This window comes from Ammospiza nelsoni, chromosome 25 (genome assembly GCF_027579445.1).
Source record: "Ammospiza nelsoni isolate bAmmNel1 chromosome 25, bAmmNel1.pri, whole genome shotgun sequence".
Classification (NCBI taxonomy): domain Eukaryota; kingdom Metazoa; phylum Chordata; class Aves; order Passeriformes; family Passerellidae; genus Ammospiza; species Ammospiza nelsoni.
The window spans coordinates 1,983,868-1,999,154 of record NC_080657.1 but is presented as its reverse complement, the minus strand read 5'-3'; the positions used below and the strand labels follow the sequence as shown (position 1 = coordinate 1,999,154).

General features: G+C 62.2%; 1 protein-coding gene across 1 annotated transcript; it reads left to right on the top strand.

Annotated features, from left to right (window-relative positions):
- The first annotated feature begins 11,654 nt into the window (after positions 1 to 11,654).
- Positions 11,655 to 13,452, top strand: MARCKSL1 (MARCKS like 1). Its single transcript, XM_059488910.1, has 2 exons — positions 11,655 to 11,799; positions 12,514 to 13,452. The coding sequence occupies exons 1-2, from the start codon at positions 11,737 to 11,739 to the stop codon at positions 13,048 to 13,050; spliced, it is 600 nt and encodes a 199-aa protein (XP_059344893.1). The 5' UTR covers positions 11,655 to 11,736; the 3' UTR covers positions 13,051 to 13,452.
- The last annotated feature ends 1,835 nt before the right edge of the window (positions 13,453 to 15,287 follow it).

The following is a 15,287-nucleotide window of genomic DNA, read 5'->3' as shown; positions in this document are numbered from 1 at the left end:
GGGGACACGCGTGGGGCTGGGGGTGTCAGGGCAGGAGCGCGGAGCTCCCCGCGCTGAGCCAGGGCTGAGACCCCGCAGGAAGCCCCCGGGATTTCCGAAACGCCCCGGAAACCCCCGCGCTGTGATTTCCTCATTTCTGAGCCTGTTCGGGCGCCGGCAGCAGCAGCACTCGGAGGCCAGGCTGGGAATTTGGGAGGGAAAAGGATGGGAAACACGGATCCGGAGTTGTTTACTCCATCCAGCTTGCGCTGCTGCCGCTTCCCGAGGTTGTTTCTCGTTCTCCAGACAGGGCTGTGACCGCAGGAACAAAGGCGAAACTTTAATCCTGCAAATCCTCCTCCCTTCCCAGCCGAGGCCGGGGGTGTTTGTGCCGCTCGGAGGGGACACAGCCGGGGTCGGACACAGCCCCGGGGGTGGCTCGGCCGCAGCCGGAGCGGCCAAAAATCCCCGCGCGTCTCCAGCCGCGATCAGCCACGCAAAGAGACCCGAATTCAATTCATGCGACAGGAGCTGTTAACCCTTGCCAGCCCGGGGGGGCACACGGGGGGCTCGGTGTCCCCCCCGCTGCCCCTCCCGGCTCGCTGCCATCTGCTCCGGCCGTGTTGGAGGCGAGGAGGAGCCGCAGAGAAACGAGGTCAGGGCTGGGATGGCTGTGCCAGGGCCGTGCCACCCTGCCGTGCCACCCTCCCTGGCACCGAGGAGCTGGGATGGCGCTTTGGGGTGTCCCTGGAGCTCTCTGCTGACGTTCCGGGGGGGGTTTCGCTCTGCCATGCCGTGCCCACATGGTGCTGCCAGCAGCGCCGTGCCACCCCCGCCAAATTCAACTCAAACCCCGCCAGCCCCAAGGGAAAGAACCTCACCCCAAAATCTGCTGCAAATTTTGGGCAGCCAGAGCATCGCACCCCCCTTTCCCTCCTTCCATTCCCTAAGGGGCTCCCCCGTGCCAACCCCGGTGCCCACCCGAGTCCCCGGTGCCCACGGAGCCCCCTCCCGTTCCAACCCCGGTGCCCACCCTCCCGTGCCCACCCAGGTGCCCACCCTGCCGTTCCAACCCCGGTGCCCGCCCGTGCCCGCCCCGGTGCCCACCCTGCCGTGCCCGCCGCGCTGCGTGTGCAGCCCCCGCCTGCATTTCATGCATTTTTCAGCAGAAGAAGGTTAGTGGGTCACTCCAGCGCCGCAGGCTTTTCTCCAGCTCAGCCGCTGCGCTGCCAAACGCGGCCGGGGCTGGCGGCGCTGGGGCTGGCACGGGCAAGGGGGGCGGGCAGGTGGGCAGCGCGGGGCTGGCAATGCCACCCGCAGCGTCCCCGCGGTGTCCCCAAAGCGGGGAGGAGCGCGATCCCCTCGGGGATGCTGTTCCAAATTGTGGGGAGGGGTCTCTGCAGCTCCTATGGTGTTGGGGGGGTTAAGGGGGGCAGCACCCCGCTTTTCAGGGCAGCACCCCGAGGTTCAGAGTCCTGCGGAGGAAAAACGGCCGCGGGTCAAAGGGAGCGAGGAGCCCGAGCGCGGCCGCGCCAAAGCAAACAGCGGCGGCTTTGGGGGCACCCATGGGTGCCCTCTGTGCCCTCTGAACCGCCCCGGACCCCGGAACGGGGCACAATGGGGGCACAATGGGGGCAAACCCCGTGTGGGCGCTGCGGAGGGCGGGGAACCCGCCCGGGGGGACACGGAGAGGGGACAAGGAGGGTTTGGGGTGGTGGCACATGTGGGGTGAAGGGAGGCCTGTGGGGGACAGAAATGTGGGGTGAGCCCAGAGCTGGGGAGAGCCAAAAGGGGGACGAACCCAGAGCTGGGAGAAGCCAGATGTGTGGGGGATCCTGATGTGGGGTGACCCCGGGTGTGGGGTGAAGCCCAGACACGGGGAAAAAAAAACAGATGGGGGGCGAACCCAGACGTGGGGTGAATCTGGACATGGGCAAAAACAGATTGGGGGGCGAACCTAGACCTGGCAAAGATCAGATGGGGGACGAACCTGATGTAGGGTGACCCCAGATGTGGGGAGAACCCAGATGGGGAGCAAAACCAGACCTGGGCGAGCCCATACCCGGGAAAAGCCAGACCTGGGTTAAACCAGACGTGGATAAATCCAAAAATGGGTGAATCCAGACCCGGGAAAAGCCGGATCCAGATGTGAGCAAATCCAGATGTGGGGTGACCCCAGAGGCGGCCGAGCCGGCCCTGGGTGCGATGGCAGCGCTGCCGCCCCGCTCTGCCCGGTTACCCCCGGTTCCCCCCGGTTCCCCCCGGTCCCCCCGGTCCCCCCGGCTCTCCCGCATCCCCTCCCACCCCCCGCATCCCCCCGCGCTGCCGTTGCCATGGTTACGGCCGAGCTGCATCCGCCGCTGCATCCCAGCGAGCCGTGGGGGCGGGGACGGCCCCGCTGCCCCCAGCCCGGCCCGAGAGACCCCAAACCCTCCTGGAGACCCCTCGGGGGCTCGCCCAGAGCCGGGGGGACCGCTGGGGACCCCCCGACCCTGAAAGCCGAGCGGGAATGGGCGGCTGGGAACCCCTCCGTGCCCCCTCGCAGGGGGATGGAGCTCCCAGGGCACGGCTGGGAGGGCAAAGCGCTCCCCAAAACCCCCCCGGAGGCCCCCCCCGAGCTCTCGGAGGCCAAGGGGGAATTGTGAGGGCGGCGATGGAGCAATCCCGGCCGGGGACAGCCCGGCATGGAGGGAAGGAGGGGATTTCTGGTGGGAAGTTGCAGCCAGCCCTGGCACGGCCGGGATTCCCCAGCCCGGGCTCCGCTCACGGCTCCTCTGCAGCCCCCGAACTCCACCCGTGCGGGGTTTTTGGGATTTCTGGGTGAGGTTTTTCCCTGGATTTCCCTCAGGACCTGGGGGAGAGGGAGCAGCAAGGGGAGCGTTGGTGGCGTCGATGTCGCAGGTTTAATTTGATAATTAATATTCCACCAGGATGAGCGGGGTGGGAACTCCGTGGCTCTCGGGGATGATTTCCCAGCACCACAAACAAAACTCGAACACTCCCCAAACTCCTTTCCAACCCACACCGAGGTGATTTTAGGCTCCAGCATCCCTCTGCTGACACCCAGGGTCGGTCTGTGCGTCCCTGTCCGTCGTGCTGTCCCTTCCCCCCTCATGCCGGGCACACAGCGGCCTCTTCCCCGCGCCCGGGCCCGTCAGATGTGGCTGAAAGGGAACAATGGCTCCTATTGTCTGGCCCCGCTCGGCGCTATCGGCCCCGGCAGCGCAACAAAAACCCGCATTGAGACCGGGGAGAAAGGGGCCCTCACACGGCGGGGCTCCCGGGGGAGGCAGAGCGGGCCCGGTCCCTGCCCGGTCCCGGTCCCTGCCCCGTTCCCCGTCCCTCAGTGCCCGTTCCCTGTCCCTGCCCCGATCCCTGTCCCTCAGTGCCCGTTCCCTGTCCCTGCCCCGTTCCCCGTCCCTCAGTGCCCGTTCCCTGTCCCACAGTGCCCGGTCCCGGTCCCTGCCCCGTTCCCTGTCCCTCAGTGCCCGGTCCCTGCCCCGTTCCCTGTCCCTCAGTGCCCGTTCCCTGTCCCTCAATGCCCGGTCCCGGTCCCTGCCCCGTTCCCTGTCCCTCAATGCCCGGTCCCGGTCCCTGCCCCGTTCCCTGTCCCTCAGTGCCCGGTCCCTGCCCCGTTCCCTGTCCCTCAGTGCCCGATCCCTGTCCCTCAGTGCCCGGTCTCTGCCCCGTTCCCTGTCCCTCAGTGCCCGTTCCCTGTCCCTCAGTGCCCGATCCCTGTCCCTGCCCCGATCCCTGTCCCTCAGTGCCCGTTCCCTGTCCCTCAGTGCCCGGTCCCGGTCCCTGCCCCATTCCCTGTCCCTCAGTGCCCGGTTCCGGGCCCACTCCCGGCCCGTGGCAGCCACCGGCACCGGGGACGGGGCAAAAGTGGCGGGAAGGGCGCGGTGGGGTGTCTGAGGGGTCTGTGGGGTTTGTGGGGTCAATGGGGTCTCTGGGGTCCATGGCACCTGTGGGGTCTGTAGGGTCTGTGCGGCCTGTGGGATCTCTGGGGCTTTCTGGGGTCTGTGGAGTCCATGGGCCTGTGGGACCTGTAGGATCCATGGGACCTACGGAGTCTGTGGGGCCCATGGGGTCTCTGGGGATTGTAGGGTCTGTGGGATCTGTCAGACTTGTGGGGTCTGTGGGGTTCATGGGGTCTCTGGAGACCATGGGACCTGTGGGGTCCTCCATGGGGTCTGTGGGGTTTGTGGGATCTGTTGGACCTGTGGGGCCTGTGGAGTTTGTGAGGTCTGGAGGGTCCGTGGGGTCTGTGGGATCTCTGGGGTCCACGGGATCTGTGGGGTCTGTAGAGTCTGTGAGACCTGTGGCGTTTGTTGGATTTGTGGGACCTGTGGAGTTTGTGGGGTTTGTGGGACCTGTGGCATCTCTGTGGTCTGTGGGGCCGTGGGACCTGTGGTGTCTGTAGGGTTTGTGCAACCTGTGGGATCTCTGGGGGTTTCTGCGGTCCATGGGACCTGTGGGGTTTGTGGGATCTGTAGGACCTGTGGGGTCTGTGGAGTCTGTGGTGTCTGGGGGGTCCATGGGGTCTCTGGGATCTCTGGGAGTTTCTGGGATCCATGGGACCTGTGGAGTCTGCTGGACCTGTGGGACCTGTGGGACCTGTGAGGTCTGGAGTGTCCATGGGGTCTGTGGAATCTCTGGGGTCTGTGAGATCTCTGGGGTCTATGGGACCTGTGGGATCAGTGGGGGTCTTTGGGATCTGTGGGACCTGTGAGGTCAATAGGGTCTGTGGGATATGTGGGGTCTGTGGGACCTGTGGGATCTCTGGGATCTGTTGGACCTGTGGGGTCCGTGGGACTTGTGGGGCCAATGGATTATGTGGGGTCTGCTGGATCTGTGGGGTCCATGGGACCTGTGGGGTCTGTGGGATCTCTGGGGTCCGTGCAGTCTGTGGGACTCGTGGGGTCCATGGGGTCTCTCGGATCTGTGGGATCTATGGAACCCATGGGGTCTGTGGGATCTGTGACATCTGTGGGGTCTGCAGGGTCTGTGTGATCCATGGGATCTGTGGGGCTGGCTGCGATATCGGGATATCGGGATCCCAAATCACACCCACCCCTCCTGCCCGGCCCTGTGTCTCCATGGCGTGCGGGAGCCAGGAAACAGCACGGGGAAAGCCGCACTCGGAGCGGGCCTGGCCTTCGCTCCCGTTCTCAACTCCCCCGAGGGCAGGGAGGATGCTCGGGACGCTCTCCCTGCCCGCTCAGGGCAGCCGAGCCCTCCCAGCCCCGCTGGGTGAACATTCCCGGCTCTCCGCAGAGCTCCGAGCGCGGCTCAGGGTCAGGCGGCGCTTATCAGCCGGGAGAGGGAGATAAGGGACGGGGGATGAGCGCAGTGCCCGGGCCAGGGCCTTGGGGGGTTCCTGTGCTGTGCCAGAGGGATCTGCGGGCTGGGAAAGGAAAGTGTGGGGGTGTTGATCCCCAAAATGCCCCAGAGTGTCACACGGTGTCCCCATTGTCACTTGGGGTGCACAGTCTGGCCTGAGGGGGAGCCTGGAGGGGTTTGGGGTTGGGCGCTGTTTGCAAAAATCCCAATTCTGGGTTTGGGGCCTGGTTCTGTTGGCAAAAATCCCAGTTCTGGGTTTGGCACCTGGCTGTGTTTGCCAAAATCCCAATTCGCAGTTTGGGACCTGGCTGTGTTTGCCAAAATCCCAATTCTGGGTTTGGGGCTGGGCTCTATTTACAAAATTCCCAATTCTGAGTTTTGGACTGGGCTCTGTTTGCAAAAATCCCAATTCTGGGTTTGGGACCTGGCTGTGTTTGCAAAAATCCCAATTCTGGGTTTGGGACCTGGCTGTGTTTGCAAAAATCCCAATTCTGGGTTTGGGACTGGGCTCTGTTTGCAAAATCCCAATTCTGAGTTTGGGAATGGGCTCGGTTTACAAAGATCCCAACTCCTGACCCCAAGGAGGAGCAGATGGGCTCCGAGATAAGACACAGAGCAGATTCCTCTCTCTTTCCCTGCTCTGTCACTCCCAGCACCTCCAGCAGGAGCGGGGCAGGGCTGAGGGGCTGGGAAAGGCCCTGGCTGGGGCAGATCCCATGGGATGATCCCACAGGAGGCAGAAGCAGCCCAGGACAGCAGGGCTGATCCCATGGGACGATCCCACAGGAGAGAGAAGCTGCCCAGAAGAGCAGGGCAGTTTGAGGAGGCGCTGGTTGCCGTGGGATCTGCACAGCCAGACGTGGCTGGGGCTCTGGCAAACACAAGAAGAGGCCCTTCCATGGTTTCTATGGGAAGGCAGAGCCTCTGCACGGCCTCCCGGGCTGGAGCCCTGCCCGGGGCAGGAAGGATTTGGGAACCCTGCTGGATTCCCAGGAGAGCTGGGCTTGCCCCAGGAGGATTTTCCCAGGTGCAAATCAGAGCTCAGGAGCTGTGCCCAGAGCTCCTGCTTGGCCCAGGGCAGAGATCCCTGCTTGGAACAGGACAGAGATCCTGCTTGGCTCAGATCAGAGATCCCTGCTTGGCTCAGATCAGAGATTCCTGCTTGGCTCAGATCACAGATTTCTGCTTGGCTCAGATCAGAGATTCCCTGCTTGGCCCAGGACAGGGATCCCTGCTTGGCCCAGATCACAGATTCCCTGCTTGGCCCAGGACAGAGATTCCTGCTTGGCCCAGATCAGAGATCCCTGCTTGGCTCAGATCAGAGATTCTGCTTGGCCCAGGGCAGAGATTCTGCTTGGCCCAGATCAGAGATTCCTGCTTGGCTCAGATCACAGATTTCTGCTTGGCCCAGATCAGAGATTCCCTGCATGGCTCAGGTCACAGATCCCTGCTCCTCCTGCTGTTCCCACCAGGAATCCCCCAGCCCTGAGGATTTTCCTGCTGCAGCTGAGGGAGCTCAGCCCCTTCACGCTGAACCCCATGGGATGCACATCTGGAACATCCCAGGGGAATTCCCACGTCCTGGGAAGGCCAAAGTGCTGCAGGATGGAAGGGACAGGCCCCAGACCCTACAGGAGAACCCCCAGACCCCACAGGGGCAACCCCCAGACCCTAAATCAGCTCTGGGTTGTCCCCAAGGGCTGTCCCTATCACTGGAACCCCCAGACCCCAAAGGAGAACCCTCAGACCCCACAGGGGCAGCCCCCAGACCCCATAAGGGTGACCCCCAGACCCCAAATCAGCTCTGGGCTGTCTCCAAGGGTTGTCCCCATCACTGCAGCCCCCAGACCCTACAGAGGCAGCCCCCAGACCCTAAACCAGCTCTGGGCTATCCCCAAGGGCTGTCTCCATCATTGCAGCCCCCAGACTCCATAGGAGCAGCCCCCAGACCCCAAATCAGCTCTGGGCTGTCTCCAAGGGCTGCCCCCATCACTGCAGCCCCCAAATCCAACAGGAAAACCCCCAGACCCTACAGGGGCAGCCCCCAGACCCTAAATTATCTCTGGGCTGTCCCCAAGGGCTGTCTCCATCATTGCAGCCCCCAGACCCTACAAGAGCAGCCCCCAGACCCTAAAGCATCTCTGGGCTGTCCCCAAGGGCTGTCTCCATCATTGCAGCCCCCAGACCCTACAAGAGCAGCCCCCAGACCCTAAAGCATCTCTGGGCTGTTCCCAAGGGCTGTCCCCATCCCTGCAGCCCCCAGACCCCATAGGAGCAGCCCCCAGACCCTAACTCAGCTCTGGGCTGTCCCCAAGGGCTGTCCCCATCATTGCAGCCCCCAGACCCTACAGGAGAACACCCCCAAACCCTAAATCAAGTCTGGGCTGTCCCCAAGCGCTGTCCCCATCCCTGCCCTGCTGGCAGAATCCTCCCCCATCCCTCCCCCCCAGACTCTCCCCTGCTGGAATTCTCTCTAATTAGTTCAATTCCCTCGCTATTTATAAATCAACGTGGAAATCCCTCTGCTTTCATTCCCAGCGCTGCCGCTCGCCCCGGCCGGGCTCCTTTAACTCGGGATAAAATCCCGCCGAGGATGAGCCTGGATCATGAATAATTAATTACCCTAATTGCTCGTTAAGGAACGGGGGAATTCGGGCCAAGTTCGGTCCCTCCTCGGAGCTCCCAGCTCTGCCCTGCAGCTCCCCCACGCCCCATAAATTAATGATCAGCCGCGCTCTAAGTAGGTCTGGAAAGTGGAAAACAACATCCGAGAGGAGCAGCAGAGATTTGTCTGCCTGTCCATCTGCCGGAGGAGCAGGCAGACCCTAATCTGTCCGTCTGTCTGTCTGTCTGTCTGTCTGTCTGCAAATTCCCAAGCTCCTCATGGGTTTGGAGCATCCCCGGGTGCCTGGAGGAGGCAGCGGGGCAGGGGTGGGACCCGGGGTGGGACTGGTGGGCGCTGGTTTGCACTGGGAGGGGTTGGTGGTGCTGGTTTGGGGGCGAGTTTGGTGATTTCTGGTTTCTGGTGGGTCCCGTGTGCTCCACGCTGGTGTCACCGAATGTCCCCAGGGACACGGGGAGGGGGGAAAGGGGGGAGCAGGGAAAAACTGGGAATGGGGAAAGCTGGGAGCTGGGAAAATTGTAAAAGCTGGGAAAATTGGGAGCTGGAAAAGGTGGGAACTGGGAAAACTGGGAATTGGGAAAGCTGGGAGCTGGGAAAATTGTAAAAGCTGGGAAAATTGGGAGCTGGAAAAGGTGGGAACTGGGAAAACTGGGAATTGGGAAAGGTGGGAGCTGGGAAAATTGTAAAAGCTGGGAAAATTGGGAGCTGGAAAAGGTGGGAACTGGGAAAAACTGGGAATCGGGAAAGCTGGGAGCTGGGAAAATTGTAAAAGCTGGGAAAACTGGGAGCTGGAAAAGGTGGGAACTGGGGAAAACTGGGAATGGGGAAAGCTGGGAGCTGGGAGCATTGTAAAAGCTGGGAGCTGGGAAAGCTGGGAAAACTGGGAGCTGGAAAAGGTGGGAACTGGGAAAACTGGGAATTGGGAAAGCTGGGAGCTGGGAAAATTGTAAAAGCTGGGAAAATTGTAAAAAGCTGGGAAAGCTGGGAAAGCTGAGAGCTGGGAAAACTGGGAGCTGGAAAAGGTGGGAAAGGTGGGAGCTGGAGAAGGTGGGAGATAGAAAAATTGGGAGCAGGGAAAACTGGGAGCTGGGGAAAGTGGGAAAACTGGGAATTGGGAAAGGTGGGAGCTGGGAAAATGGGAAAAGCAGGGAGATGGGAAAGCTGGGAATTGGAAAAGCTGGGAGCTGGAAAAGCTGTGAGCAGGGAAAACTGGGAGCTGGAAAAACTGGGTGTTAGGAAAGCTGGGAGCTGGGAAAATTGGGATCTAGAAAAGCTGGGAAAGCTGGGACCTAGGAAAAACTGGGAATTGGGAAAGGTGGGAGCTGGGAAAACTGGAAAACTGGGAGCTGGGAAAGCTGGAAAATCTGGGAGACGGAAAAATTAGGAGATGGAAAAACTGGGAAAGCTGGAAGATGGAAAAGCTGGGAGCAGGGAAAATTGGGAGTTGGGAAAGCTGGGAGCTGGGAAGACTGAGAAAGCTGGAAGATGGAAAAGGCAGGAGCGGGGAAAGCAGCCGTGGATGTGCCTGGGGACGGCCAGGGCCAGCCCCGGAGCTCCAGGGGCAGCAGATCCGGGCAGGGAGGAGCAGGGAAGGACAGACGGACAGAGGGGGCTGGAAGGACAGACATGGAAGGACAGAGATGTGCCCTGGAAGGGGAGGATCCACAGGGAGTTGGTTATTTATAACCACAGCCCTCACAGGAGAGGATCCACGGGATGGGATGGGATGGGATGGGATGGGATGGGACAAGATGAAATGGAGATGGGATGGGATGGGATAGGGACAGAACAATAGGGTACAAGATGAAATGGGAATGGAAGAGAATTGGATGGGGTGGGACACGATGGAATGGGATAGGAGGGGATGGGATGGGGCAGGGTGTTATGGGACATGATGAAATGGGGATGGCACAGGGACAGGATGGAATGGGATGGGATAGGGATGGGATGGGATGGACAGGATGATGTGGGACAAGATGAAATGGGAATGGAAGAGATTTGGATGGGGTGGAACACCATGGGATGGGATGGGATGGCACAGCAGCACAAGGCCTGTTTGCATTCCATAATGAAATAAAGGTGGGAAGAGAAGTGTGAATTCACCGTGGGTATCTCCCAAGGCTGAACAGCTCCTGTACACCAGCAAGTTCTCCCCAGCCCTTTTCCCTCCCCCAGGAACACCAGCCTGGGGCTGTGATTGTGAACAAACACCGTGTGCCCACGACGCCCCACTCTCCCAGAGCCAGGAACATCCCCAAGCTCTGTTCCCAGCAGGGAACACCCTGCCCCGCTCCCGTGGGGACACTCGGAGCCGTCAGGGCCAGCCCGGCAGCCCGCCAAGGGCTCTTTATCAACTGGCACCCAAAAGTCAATCAGGAGGATGCCGCCTGTTTTAATTAACAGCAATTTGGCTCTGCCGGGCGTGAGCAGCGTGCAGGGAGGGAGGGAGGGAGGCCAGAGACAAAACATGACCTTGTTGGTGCTGCACACACAGCGGGACATTGTTTTCCCCTCTCAGCCTGGCCTTGGATGCTGCGGGGCTGGTGGCACAGCTGGGGACAGGGGACAGGGGGTGCTGCCAGCCCTGGTGGGAGCAGGGGAAAGTGCAGGGAAAGTGCAGAGCTCGGGGTTTGGAACTTGGGGGGTGTCCTCAGGGAGTGTTGGTGGATGGGAATGGGAAAAAAGGGATTTTGGGAGCTCTCAGTGAATGCAGCACGGGCTGGGTGCTGCAGGGAGTGAATGGCACTGCTGGGTCCTGGCAGGGATCCAGTGCAAACAGCCCGCGAGTTTTATTCCATTTTCCTTTCCCCTCAGCTCTCCTATTCCGGGAAATCAGAGAGAAGGAATCTCCCAGAGGGGGAAAACCTCGCTGTGCGTGTGCCAGGCTGCTCAGGGCAGTGACACAGGGTGACACAGCCTGTCTCCACAGCAGGACACCCCAGGGATGATGGGGCTGGGATGAGCAGGACCCTGGAATGAGCAAAAACCCGGGATGAGACACCCTGGGGTGACAGAACCATGGGGTGACAGCACCAGGACAGTCCTGGGGGGGACAGGAGGGGGCCAAGTGGCACCGTGGGACCGTCCCAGGGGTGACAGGGATGGGGTGAGAGCACCCCAAAGGTGACAGGAATGGGGTGAGCAGCACCCCAAGGGTAACAAGGACGGGGCGAACAGGACCCTAAAGGTGACAGGGCTGGGTGAGAGCACCCCAAAGGTGACAGGAATGGGGTGAGAGCACCCCAAGTGTGACAGAGATGGGGTGAGAGCACCCCGAAGGTGACAGGGATGGGGTTGAGCAGGACCCCAGGGGTGACAGGGATGGGGTGAGAGCACCCCAAGGGTGACAGGGCTGGGGGCACGGGCACTGCACGGGTGTTGGTGATTGGGGCAGGGGCACCCAGGGGTTCCGGGCTTGGGGGGAGCAGCACCCCGAGGGTGACAGGGATGGGGTGAATTGAACCCCAAAGCTGTCAGGGACGGGCGAGCAGCACCGCGGGGGTGACGGAGCTGCCGTGAGACCCCGCCCAGACACGGGGGTACCCCCACCCCACCGCACCCCCCCCCGCCCCGACCCCCGGGGCCGCACACGCGGGCAGGGGGCTCGGCTCGGGCCAGAACCCCCCGGGGCGGGCGGGGCGGCGGCTCCATCGCTCTCCCCCCGCCCCCGGGGCGGGCTCGGCCCCGTCCCGCCCCCGCCCCTCGCCTTATCAGCGGCCGGCGGGGGGCTCGCCCCACTCCCGCCCAGCGCAGCCGCCGCGGCGGGGCCGGCAGCTCCCCGAGGCCGCACCATGGGCAGCCAGGGCTCCAAGGCGGCGGGCGGCGACCCCGACACCGCCAAGGCCAACGGGCAGGTGCGTACCGGGGGCACCGGGGGGCTGCGCGCGCTCCGCCGGGACGGGCGGCGGCGCGGACAAAGCGCGGCGGGGAGGGCGCGGCGATGGAGCCGGGGGATCCCTGCAGCCCCGCGGGGGGACTCTGCAGCCCCGCGGGTACCGGGGGATGCGGCACCGCCCGCGCCGCGCCCCGGGCTCCCCCCGGCACCGGGCGGGTCCCGTCCGCCGCCGCGCCCCGGTACCGCGAGTGGAGCGCGGGCGCCGCCCGGTGGTGGCGAGCTGGGCCCCCCCCACACCGAGCGGATCCCCCCGTGAGACCCCAACCCGGGGTCTTTGCACCCCCTTTTTGTGGCTCCTTTCCTCGGGGGAGCCCCGCTCTGTGCCCCGTGCTCCCCGTTTCCACCGGCTGCAAACCCCGCTTGTCCCCGTGCTCGGTGTCCCCGTCTCCTTTCTCCCGGGGGATTCCCCCCCATGCTCGGTTCCCCCCATTCCCGGTGGATTCTCCTCGTTTTCCCCGGTGAATCCCCCCGTGCTCGGTGCCCCCCATTGGATCCCCCCGCGCTCGGTTCCCCTCGTTTTCCTCGGTGGATCCCCCCGTGCTCGGTGCCCCCATTGGATCCCCCCGTGCTCGGTGCCCCCCGTTTTCCCTTGGGGCGCCCTTTGTGGCGTGCGGGGGATTTGGGGAGGGGGCTCGGGGGTCCCGGCGGTGCCTGACGCGCTCCCCCCCCGCAGGAGAACGGCCATGTCATCTCCAACGGGGACATGACGCCCAAGGCGGGGGTCGAGGCTGCCCCCCAGAACGGGAACGGCTCGGCGGAACCCCCCAAGGAGGAGATCGAGGGCGAAACGGGGGGCGCCGACAGCATCGAGCCCGCCCCGGCCGCCGCCGAGGGCGAAGAAGGGGCCGCGACCCCCAAGGAGGACGCCCCTAAAAAGAAGAAGAAATTCTCCTTCAAGAAACCCTTCAAGCTGAGCGGGATCTCCTTCCGCAAGAACAAGAAGGAGGCCGGGGACTCCTCGGGCTCGTCGCCCACCGAGGAGCGGGGCGGCAGCGAGGAGAGCCCGCCCGGGGGGCTGCAGCCCTCGGCGCCCCCCGAGGAGGGGCAGGAGGGCGGAGAAGCCGCGGGCAGCCGGGAGGAGGAGGAGGAGGAGAAGAAACAGCAGCAGCAGGGAGGGGAGAGCCACGGAGACACCGCCAAAGCCGAGGAGCCCTCGAAAGGAGCGGGGCCGGAGCCCGCGGCGAGCCCGGAGGAGCAGAAGGAGGAGTAGAGACCGCTCGGGCATCGTCCTCAGCGGGGACATCCCCGGGGACTCTGACACCGACCCTGACCCTCCCCGAGAAGCCCGGATCCCCGGATTGTCATCACTGGGGACTCTCACCGCCCTGACCCTCCCCGAGCAGCCCGGATCACCCTCGACCCTCCCTGAACAGCCTGGATCGTTCTTACCGGGGGCTCTCACATCGACCCTCCCCGAGCAGCCCGGATCCCCGGATCGCTCTCACCGTCCTCAACCCTCCCTGAGCAGCCTGGATCACCCTCGACCCTTTTCCGAGCAGCTTGGGGACTCTCACACTGCCCTCGATCCTCCCCAAGCAGCCCGGATCGCCCTCACCGCGGGCTCTCACGCCACCCTCCGTCCTCACGGGGCCTCTTAAACCATCCCCGAGCAGCCCGGGTCGTCCTCACCGGGGGCTCTCACACCACCCTCGACCCTCCCTGAGCAGCCCCGTATCACTGATCGCCCTCACCGGGGGCTCTCACCGTCCTCGACCCTCCCCGAGCCGCCTGGATCGCCCTCACCGGGGGCTCTCACACCGACTCCGATCTCCCCCCGAGCAGCCCGGATCCCCGGATCGCCCTCACCGGGAGCTCTAGCACCGCCCTCCGTCCTCACCGGGGACTCTCACACTGCCCAGGACCCTCCCCGAGCAGCCCGGATCGTTGATCGCCATCACCGGGGGCTCTCACATCGACCCCAAGCCTCTCCGAGCAGCCCGGGGACTCTCACACTGCCCAGGACCCTCACCGGGGGCTCTCACATCGCCCCTGATGCCCCCCGAGCAGCCCGGAGCCCGGAGCGTCCTCACCGGGGGCTCTCACGCCACCCTCCGTCCTCACCGGGGGCTCTTAGACCATCCCCGAGCAGCCTGGATCGTTCTTACCGGGGGCTCTCACACCAACCCGGATCTCCATCACCGGGGGCTCTCACACCAACCCCGGATCTCCATCACCGGGGGCTCTCACACCAGCCCGGATCTCCATCACCGGGGGCTCTCACACCAACCCCGGTCCCGGATCTCCATCACCGGGGGCTCTCTCACCGCCCTCCGTTCTTGCCGGGGGCTCTCACACCAGCCCGGATCGCTGATCGTTCTCCCCGGGGTCTCTCTCACCGCCCCCGTTCTCCCCGGGACCGTCCCGCACCCCGGGCTGACCGCACGCCCCGCGCTCCCTCCCCACCCACCCTCGCTGCGTTTTTCTCTTTCTCTCTCTCCCCCCTTCCCCGTAGAAAACGCTGGTTTGGATTCCCTCCACCGCCGCCACTTGGAGTAGTTTGAGCTGAATTCTTTGAAAAATGGAAAAAAACCGACAATAACAACAAAATCAACCAAGCGGGGAGGAAGATTTGTCCCGGACGCCACTGGAGTTACAGTTTGAGAACCCAAATCCTGCCCTGGATCTCTGCAGCCTCCAGACTGTCCCCTCTCCTCCCGCTCCCACTGACTGTTCCATGGGATTTTTCATTTATTTTTTCATTATTTTTTTCCCTTTTATTTTTCTCTTTGTTCCTCAGTTCACATTCCCGGTTCTGGCTTTTCATTTCGAGTATTTCGTGCTTTTTTTTTTTTGCTTTTTTTTTTTTTTTTTTTTCTCTAGAAATCGATGGTTTCCAAAAGCTAATCTGGTTAGTTTTTTTATAATGTCTTCTATTGGCTTAAAACCATAAAGCTTGTAAGTGCGCTGTGTTTAATTCTGCTTTAAGGGATAATTTTAGGTTGTGGGGTGGTCACAGGGGGCCCTACCAGCTGTAAAATGTGAAGCCAACCTTGTTTATTTCTTCATTTCTTTTTTTTTTTCTCTGTAAATAATTTTTTTAATGGCCAAAAAAAAAAAAAACAAAAAAAAAAAAAAAACCGCTTGATTTGCAATTTTCTAACTTGTAAAAAAATTACAAAAAAAAAAAAAGAAAGGACAAAAAAAACTTTAAAAAAACCCAACCAAACCACCAAACAAAAGCTGTAACGTTTGAAAGGAATAAATGGTGACCCCTTTTCGGGAGAGCTCGAGTCCTTCTTGTCCTGGCAGTTGCTGATTTAGCCCAGCAGCTGCTGCCTTTAATCAGCGCTCGCTGTTAATTGACCGGCAGCAGATGCAACCACAAAGGACTTTCCCAACCCATCCCTGCTCAGCTGCCTGCTCTGCACCTCTCCTCCTCCCAACCCCTCTATTTTTATTTTATGTCCCCGTTAAAAAAATTTTAAAAATTCAATTTTCCTAGAAAAA

What these genes read in the sequence shown, in the direction of transcription:
- MARCKSL1 (XM_059488910.1), top strand. Translation starts at nt 11,737, where the DNA reads ATGGGCAGCCAGGGCTCCAAGGCGGCGGGCGGCGACCCCGACACCGCC. An exon ending in CCGCCAAGGCCAACGGGCAG is followed by an intron (nt 11,800 to 12,513) that starts GTGCGTACCGGG and finishes CCCCCCCCGCAG; the next exon opens with GAGAACGGCCATGTCATCTC.